The sequence below is a fragment of the Podarcis melisellensis genome (genome assembly GCF_964234715.1).
Source record: "Podarcis melisellensis genome assembly, chromosome: 14".
In the NCBI taxonomy this organism is placed as follows: domain Eukaryota; kingdom Metazoa; phylum Chordata; class Lepidosauria; order Squamata; family Lacertidae; genus Podarcis; species Podarcis melisellensis.
In genome coordinates this window covers 8,933,948-8,943,327 of record NC_138546.1, presented here as the reverse complement: position 1 = coordinate 8,943,327, position 9,380 = coordinate 8,933,948, and the positions used below count along the sequence as shown (strand labels likewise).

Here is a 9,380-nt window from a genome sequence, read left to right as displayed (position 1 = left end):
GAAATATATGCCCAATAATACCCTGTGGATTAAGCCTGGATGGCCAATAGAATCCACACAGCAATGGTCTATGAAACAGGATATTTATTTAGGCACCACTGCAAGGTCAGTGCGACACAATCTCAATCAGCAAACAATGAGCAGTGGCAAGCCAAATATGAAAAAGACACAAGCATTCCTTCACTTTCTGTGGCTTCAGGCACCAGGCCTGTTGGCAGACCAACTCTGCATTACAAAGATGTCGGCAAACGTTACCTGAAAGCTGGCAACATCAAACCCCGCCAGGTGGGAATCCCTTGGTTTTTTTGCTGCGTCGTATTTGTTTTCATAGAATCATAGAATCATAGAGTTGGAAGTGACCACGAGGGTCATCTAGTCCGACCCCCTGCAATGCAGGAAACTTTGTTTGGGTGTGTTTTTCCTGTGCTTGCACATCACCGGTTTTTCTTCTGTAAAATGGGCATTTTGTGGTACCTGCAGCAGATTTTTACATTTCCAAATGTGCCACCAGGTCTGAAAAGGTTAGGGATTCCAGGAATGCCTCTTAGTTTCCTCTTGTGTTTAATTTGCCCTGTCCTCTTCACACTGCTATAGAGGTAAAAGCACAAGGTGTCTGCATGAAAAAAGGGGACAGCAAAAGCATTCAGCTGCATCAACTTCGGTACGGAGTTTGAGGAGATGACCATTTAATTGGATTTAATTTTGCTGGAGCCAGAGGCAAGACACTGGTTTGTGAGCCTCAGCCCATGCGCGATGCCTAGGGATCACTGGGGTTGTTCTAACCCCTGTCCCAATTGGTGACCTGGAGATCAGTAAGACTGCACTGCAGGGCTGTCATAATCCCCCCCTCACCCTCTGCTCACCACCTGCATGCCAGGGATGATAATGTGGGTAGTAGTGGGCTGCATTGCAGGGTTATTGTAGCCCACAGTCTTAGCCTCATCCCTTCATTTCCTTGCAACGTGAGGAAAGCAACACTGGACTACACTGCAAGGTTGTCAGAAGCTGCTCTGAATTTGAGGCCCCATCAATATAGTGGTAATATGACTTGCCAGTATGGTGGTACTGTAGTAGTTAAAGTACCAAACTAGGACCAGGGAGACCTGGGTTCGAATCTCCCCTCAGCCTCAATGTCCCCGGCAGGGTCAATCTTTCAACCTAAACCACCTCAAAGGATTGTTGTGGAGATGAGACGGAAAGGTGAGAGGTAACTTCCCCCGGGTTTCTTGTGTTGTAAACAAAATCTGTCCTTTTTCCCTTATGGGGTATCCAAGAGCCCGTATAGAGTCTTATTGGTAGGAAAAAATAACAGAGGCCAACCAGAGAATATTGAGAAGCAAAGCAGCTAGTAAGCTTGATCTTTATTGATCTGTTGCAACAGGGTGCTCCCCTCACCAGAGGAGGATCCAGAACCAAGGTGTACCTGTCCTTATATAGACATTTTAAATTCCCTGCCTTGGAGCTCAAGACCACCCCTCCATACATCATACATACATACATCACAGAAGGGGTGTAACTCAAGACCACCCCCATAAACATCATATCTACATCACAGAAAATGTGGTCTACAACAGAAATTTGAATGTTGTTTTTCCTGTCTGCCAGGTTATCTGATAATGCCTTATCTGATTGCCTTTCCTGGTAGTCTGGCCATTCCTTTGAAATGGTGATTACCCAATTCCTGCCCTCCCTCCTGTTACGGCTAAAATCTGGGTGTGGGGCTACACTGCCACCCAGCTCGTCGGACTAAGTGTCCGCGGGTCCCTGCGGAAGAAAATGAGCTCAGCCGGACAGGAGCAAAATGCGGAGATCCAAGGTTTATTGCGCAACAGCTTCAAGACGAGATTGAACAGCGAGAAAGGGGTGACATGAACTTTTGAAACTCCCTCCATGTCCCAGAATACAGTGCAAAATACATCCCAGTTACATCATGAATACATTAAGGAGAGGTTGGGTTACACAGATTACATCATGAATACATTAAGGAGAGGTTGGGTTACACCGGATTAACATATGGAGGAGGGAGGGGGGAATATGCAGAGCTGGAGATATGCGCAGATAAGCACATCCTGAGTAAAGGTGATGAGAAGACAATGGTCCATGTATGCATAGTTTGTCACCTGGCATTGCCCGGAGGAAAGGTTTGGCAGAGTGATTTTGACAGGATTAGGGTCTTGACACCTTACTTGAGGGATTATGGAGGACAGGGGAGGGGTGATGGAGTCCTAGAGAAATTGAGCAAATTGGCACGTTGATTTTCTATGGATTTTATAGATTTTAGTCCCTTTTGACATTGACAATTGGGAATAATGGATATATTGTAGCGAAGAAGAAGGTGAAGAAGACATGCCCCCCCCTTCCGTAACACTCCTTGTAGAGAAAACATTTGGTCAGCTTGGGAGTCAAAATGGTTTCAGGTCGGTCTTGCTGTGCTGATCTATGTACGTGCTTGGTTGGTACATTTATGAACATTTATAATATATATAAGACCTTAAATTTTATTGTTACACTTGAAAGAAGCAGAAGATACAAATGGGATAAATACTGTAAGTAATACCAGACTACACTGCAGGGCTGTGTAAACCACTATGCTCCCCCGCCCCCCGAGAAAATGAGCAACAGCGGATGCCTATGGCGTAAGAGACACGTCCACGCAGCTGCTGTCCAATCGCAAGCTACGCGGAAGGTAGGGCGCCCTCCCTTTGGGGAGCATTTGCCCACTTCAAACATGGCGCAGGGGGGAGGGACTACCGGAAATCTGATTCCCCGGAAAAGGAAGGTGCCGCTCTAGGACTTCCTCCTATCTATGCTCAAGACGCAGGTGAGGACTTTTAGTAAGCCGCGTCGGTCAAAGATGGCCGCCGAGGTGAACCGGAAGTTCCCGCCGTTGGTTCCGGGATTTCGACCACGCCCCTCCAGTTTGTGTACAGGTCGGCGCTGCACTCTCGGCGACAAAGAGGCGCCCGTGCGTAAGTGAGACGTCAGCCAAAGAGGGGGCATCGGGCGTCACCACGCATGCGCGCCCAGAAGCGGATCCCGGCGGGGCTCAGCTGAGGAGACGGAGATGCCGCCGCTGTCAAGCTGGGTGAGGAAGAGGAGGAGGTGGGAGTCGGAGGGGCGCGGACCCCCTTCTCCCCAAAGGGGTCAGGGGGCGGGGGAGGGAAAGGCCGGAGCGGCTGCTGCTGCTGCTGTTGTCAGTGGAGGTTGTTTTACTCGGAGTAGACCCGTTGAAAGTAAGGGGAGGAGGGACTAAGGTTCGTTCATTTCGACGGGCCTGCGGTGTGTAAGGCCTACATGGGCAGAACCCAGAAATGATGATGATATTATAATATACCACGTTTCTGGGTTGTGTAGAAGTAAGTTATACTCGGAGTAGACCCGTTGAAATCAAATCAGCTTGAACTCTATGATTCTACATGGAAATTCCCTTCCAACTCTATAATTCTGTGATTCTAACTTTAAGGAGCACAACGTTGGAGATAACCTAATGATGATGATGATAAAATAATAATAATAATAATAATAATAATAATAATAATAATAATAATAATGTGTGGTGGTGGTGAGAGATGACATGGGAGGTTTGCCAGCAAGCAGCCCACCCTCAGGTAGAGTGTGGGGAGGAAATGAGCTTTCCTCTCTCCCTGCAGCTCTCCCCCCACCCTCTGGGCGACCCCTTCAGGCAGGGTGAGAGTTCAGAGGCAGGGAGGAGGAGGAAGAGGATGACGACCCAGAGATTTAAAGGTTCCTGCGCAGGTGGAGAGATTCCTCTCAGGCTAAGGGCACTTATATGAGGGCAGGGCACGTTGAGGCACAACACGCACGCACAAAATAAGTGGCAAATTTTAAAACAATTAAAACGGTAACCGAGCTCTTTAAAAAGAGGCAGTTTTAAAAATCAGCAAAGCAGGGTGCAAACCAAATTTTTAAAGCGTTTAAACTAAGCAAACAAATAGGTTTGAAGGGTGCCAGAACGACAGCAGTGTTGGTGCCAGACAAGTTTGTAAAGGGAGGGCTGCATACGCACAGTAAGTTTAAGGCAACCCCCCCAAACCTCCGCTCACAAAACTACAGTTCCCTTAAACTACAGGTCCCAGGTTTCATGAGGCAGTATGTGTGTGGAAACTGCAAAATTTGCTGGGCCAGTCCAAAGTGTGCCTAACCTACCCAGCAAACCGCCTCCAATAATTGTTGGCAGATTCTTCTGGGATGTTCATGAGGAGGCGTGGAAGGCGGCAACCTTCCACTGTTTTTTGTTTCCAGCGTTTGGTACTTTTGACTGTCCTTGTGCATGGAGGCTTCATTTGCTATCTTAACTTAATTCAGGATTAAGCTATCTTAATCCAGAGGAAGGGAAGGTTCCAGATGTTGTTGGACTCTTGAAATCCCATCAGCCACATCCGGAATGGTCAGGGATGATGGGAGTTGCAGTCCAACAGCAGCTGGAATCCTACAGGTTCCCCACCTGTGGCCCAGAAGAGCAAAAAGTTTCCTTGCTATCTCATAATAAGGTAGGCCTGTGTACTGGAGTTGCGCATTTCATTTCCAAAAGCTGCCTTTCAAGTACCCACAGCCTGAAGGCAACAGCCCCCCTCTGCTGTCCCCCCCCCAGCAAGTGATATCCAAAGGTAGATTGCATTTGTTTTGCAGTAGCCATTGGCAAACAGTTTGTGTGGATTGTGTAACCCTTCTACATGTAAACAGCATATTTGCTCTCTGCCACGCCCCCATGTGTTATAAGCATGGCATTAAAATATACTTTCCCAATTCTACATAAAGCCCATGGGAGGAAGAAACCAGATTTGTTAGTAAACACAACAAACTTTCTGGGGCCTCTGACTTCATTTTCTAAAGGGGATATTAGAGTCTGTTCCTGCAAAGGAATATAGATATAGGCAACTTTTCTCGGCATGCAGTTGTATTAACTTTTTAATTTGATTTCCCTTGCATGTTCCAAAGTGTGCGAGAGACACTTTTTGCCGGTTTGTTGATCAATATTCTTTACAGCAGCTAAAGAGAGGTTTTTTTGTTTGCTGAAGTGAACAACCTGTTTTATCTCTTCCTTTAGAACCAACGAAATTTCCCTTAGTAGGAATAGAGTTGTGTGAGATGTGGATTCAACCACAGGTACGTAGAGTGATTCTGTATTTCATTAGGAGGAAAGCATGTAGACTTGATGGTAACATTGGCACAACTGGGAAATTATATTGGCCTGCCTTGATGGCAGTTGAGAAACCTAAGCAGTCCTGTTCAGACATCTTATTGTTGGGTAATCTTGATAATCTGATGATGCTTTGGATAGAAATGTTTTTAAATGCATATAATTAAATGGTTAGAAAGTGCTGTACTATTGGCTATTGGTAGGAGTTTCTTCTAATTTTTGTTCCCATAAAGCCCTCTAAGTCAACATATCTTCCTTTCTTGCCTCCTCCTTCCCTCACTATAGAGATTATAACTTAATAAAGGATCTAGTCATTATTAACTCCTTCCATTGGATAATTAAGAGCCTGTGTCCACTCTTAATTCCTTTGTTGTTGTGACAACATTCCTTTCCAGAGTTACCTAGTACTGGAAGACATCGCCTCTCCCATTACAGCTGTGCTCTTTGGCCCTGTGGAGCCTTCAGTGTGGGGTTCCTCAGTGTTCAATTTTATCCCCTATGCTGTTTAACATCTACATGAAACCACTAAGTGGGGTCATCCAGAGCTTTGGGGTACGTGGTCAGCAATATGCTGACGACACACTGCTCTGCATCTCCTTTACATCTGCAGGTGAGGCAGTAGAAGTGCTGGCCCAGTGTCTTGCCTCCATAATGGTCTGGATGAGAGCTAGCAAATTGAAGCTCAATCCAGAGAAGACGGAGGCACCGTTAGTGGGTGGTTCCTTAGACCAGATGGATGGGAGATTGCCTGCCGTTGATGAGGTTGCACTCCCTCTGAAGGAGCGAGTACGTAGCTTGGGAGGACTCCTGGATTCTTTGCTGTTGCTCGATGCTCAGGTGGCCTCAGTGGTCCAGAGTCCAACAGCTTTGGCTGGTGACCCAGCTGCTCCTCTATCTGGACAGGGATAGCCTAACTTCTGTTGTCTGAACTCTGGTAACCTCTAGGTCAGATTACCACAACGTGTTATACGTGGCACTGCCTCTGAAGCCGGTTTGGAAGCTTCAGCTGGTGGAGAATTCAGCGGCCAGGTTGCGCAAGAAGATTTGAGCATATTACACCGATTCTGGCCTGACTACACTGACTGCCAATTAGTTTCTAGACCCAATTCAAAGTGCTGTTTTTGACCTATAATGCTTTAAACAGCTCGATACCACAGTACCTCAAGAACTGCCTCTCCCCAGTGAACTGACATGGACCCTGCAATTATCATCTGAGACCCTTTTTGTGTGCCTCTCCCACGAGAGGTCCAGAGGGTGGCAACATGATGACCGGCCTTTTCTGTAGTGGCTCCCCGTTTTGGGGAACTCTCTCCCCAGGGAGGCTCACCCACCACCTTTACTATGCATCTTTAGGTGCCAGGCGAGAACGTTCCTCTTCAGCCCGGTGTTTGGCTGATTAATAGTCTATGGCTTTTTAAATGAGCTTGTGGGAATGGGGTTATTGGTTTCTTTTTGTTTTGTTATGTGTTGTGTTCTCGTTTTGTATTTTTATGCTGTGAACCACCCTTTGATCTTTGGATGAAGGGCAATACACAGATTTAATAAACAACAACAACAAGCTATCTCATTGCATTAACAATGCATTTTTCTTTACACATTGGATTGTGTTCACAGAGAAACATAACGGGCTCACTCTCTTCCCATAGCTTGTGGCCTGCTTCAAGATCTAGGGACGCGCGGGCATTGTGCTGGCTGCTGCAGGCACAAAGAGGACATGGAGGAGGGTTTGACGTGGCCGTCGGAGAGGCTGGAAGTTCAGACAGCTGCTTCTCCCGGGGTCAGCCGGCGGATATCAGTCAGCGAATTCTCTTGCCATTGCTGCTATGATATTCTCGTCAATCCTACCACCTTGAACTGTGGGCACAGCTTCTGCAGGCATTGCTTGGCGTTATGGTGGACGTCTTCCAAGAAGAACGAGTGTCCAGAATGCAGGGGGAAATGGGAAGGATTCCCCAAAGTCAACATTCTTCTCAGGTGATTGTAGCAGTCGAGGACTGTGATATGTGGTTTTCATACAATGGTTGAGATGTGTTAGTCTGCCCTTTAAGTAAGAACTGTTGGTCCTACGATTTTCATACTTTTAATTTCATTTTTCATTTCACTTTTCATGTATATATTACTATAGGCAAGGTGGTCTGCAAGCTGAAGAAATAACAAAAATCATACACCTTATAACAATCTGATCCAATGCAAAAAAAGCCATACTAAAAACATGACTTTAAAATAAACAACTTAAAGCAGTACTCAATAATCTATTAGAATATCACATGATGAAATTAAATGTCAGCAAACTATCATTGGATAGAAATTCGCTGCTAACAATTACGATAAATGTTTGCTAAACTGTAATTAGTAAAAACAGCAAGTCACAGTGCATAGATGCCACAATACATACAAAACTATGTAAATTGAGAAACAAAGGCACACAACTTGTATATATATATATATATTCTCTACTTTTGCTGTTCTTAATGCCATGGTTTGGGAAAGGCTGGCTTCTTAGATCCTCTAAATGCCCTCCACTGTTGGTCTCGGCGTTTCAGTATTGCATGAGTCTTCCCTGGGGTAGAAAGACGACTGTAGAGCTCTCTTGGTGCTCTCCGCGGCTGTTTCAGTTCAAACCACTGGAGGAGGAATTCCAGGCTAATAGCCAGATGTTCTCCTCCAGGCCTCTCCCCACATCACACCCTCTGCCCTCTTTGAGACATTTTTGTGTGGCTAGAATGTGTCCTTGAAAGGTGATGGTATCTCTTACTTCCCTGAACGGAGGGGTGTGTGTTTTGCATAGCTGGAATGCAGCCTCCCGTCTGCAGGTGAGATTGACATCAGTTGCACCTCCCCCTTCTGCTTCTAGCTCCGCCCACCACAGGCACCCTGGGAATCCTGTCCGTGAGATAATGTGGTTATAAAAGATCCCCCCTCCCCCCCCCCGGTTAAAAGGGTTTAGCCAGCAGAACGGCTTACGGTTATCACCTGTTTGTACCCAGCTCATCCTCCGTGGAGCTCATGGTAGCTCATTTATCAGTCCTGTAAGGCTGAGAAGAGAGTACATTTGGCCCGCGGACAGCTAGCAAACTTCATGACCAATGAGCTGGACTCAGGTCTCCCCAGTCCAGCATTCTTTCCTCAGTGCAGAGAAGGCCCTTTCTCCAGATACAGCCTGGCCGCAAACTGCAGGAAGAAGTCTTGCAAAGTAACGCTCTCTTCTTCTAGGGATGCAATCGAAAAACTGTTTCCAGATGCTATCGAGCAACGGAAGGACGACATACAGCAGAACAGCGACGCGTCCCTCAGCCTCGCCGCCTTTCAGAAATACGGGAGTGATCAGACCTCTGCAGCTCCAACGGCGGGGCGAATTAATCCTCGAGGAGGGGGGTTCTTCTCCGGCGTGCTGACAGCACTAACTTGTGTGGCTGTAAGTCTCCCCCTTTAAAAAGCCCTGTGCTAGTGGGACACGAAGGGCTTTGCTGAGGATGGGTTTTTGAAGAGCTGGTTGTATAGTTGCAGAAAACTTAGCAAGTCTCCTGACTTAATGGGCCCCTTCAGAGAAATTTCAAAGGACATCCTGTTGCCCTCCATCTTAGTTCCCTTGAGCAGGAAAGGTGAAGGGAAGCCTATAGAGCAGCCTTTCTCAACCTGTGGGTCCCCAGATGTTGTTGAACTACAACTCCCATCACACCTAGCTAGCAAGGCCAGAGCTCAAGGGTGATGGGAGTTGTAGTCCAACAACATCTGGGGACCCACAGGTTGAGAACCGCTGCTATAGAGGTTCGCAGCTACTAGATTTGGTTTTTGTCTGCCTTTGCAAGTTGCCTTATATTGAGTCAGACCATTGATCCATGCAGCTCAGTTTGTCTGCACTGATTGGCCATGAATCTCCAGGGTTTCAGACTGGGGACATTCCCAGCTCTATTTGGAGACCCCGGGAATTGGACCTGGGACCTTCTAAACACAATGCAGATGCCCTAGCACTGAGCTTTGGCCCTTCCTTCTTCAGTAGCTGGGATGCCTGGCATTTGGCTGTGGCCACCAGGTAGGTTTCCACCTCTTTCCCCCTCTTACAGACTGACGTCCCCAAAGAAAATGCTGGAGACTAGAAAGTGGAAAGGTACCCAGAGGGAAGAGTAATGTTTGACATGGTGCATGAAGCTTACTGCTTGCTTCAGCTGCAGGGCTCCCATAATATATTCCCTAGCGCTTCCACCATGCTGTTATGGGA

At 46.9% G+C, this 9,380-nt stretch overlaps 1 protein-coding gene across 2 annotated transcripts in view; it reads left to right on the top strand.

Annotated features, from left to right (window-relative positions):
• The first annotated feature begins 2,919 nt into the window (after window positions 1–2,919).
• The window catches only part of BFAR (bifunctional apoptosis regulator), a 14,214-nt gene continuing 7,753 nt past the window's right edge, over window positions 2,920–9,380 (top strand). Inside the window, exons 1-4 of one of the 2 annotated variants that reach the window (XM_081889262.1) lie at window positions 2,920–3,085; window positions 5,069–5,127; window positions 6,808–7,135; window positions 8,375–8,576. In XM_081889262.1, coding sequence (XP_081745388.1) covers window positions 6,876–7,135; window positions 8,375–8,576 — 462 coding nt within the window. In that variant the 5' untranslated portion in view covers window positions 2,920–3,085; window positions 5,069–5,127; window positions 6,808–6,875. Of the gene's footprint in view, window positions 3,109–5,068; window positions 5,128–6,807; window positions 7,136–8,374; window positions 8,577–9,380 lie in introns of both variants that reach the window. The other variant, XM_081889263.1, reaches the window with a different exon arrangement.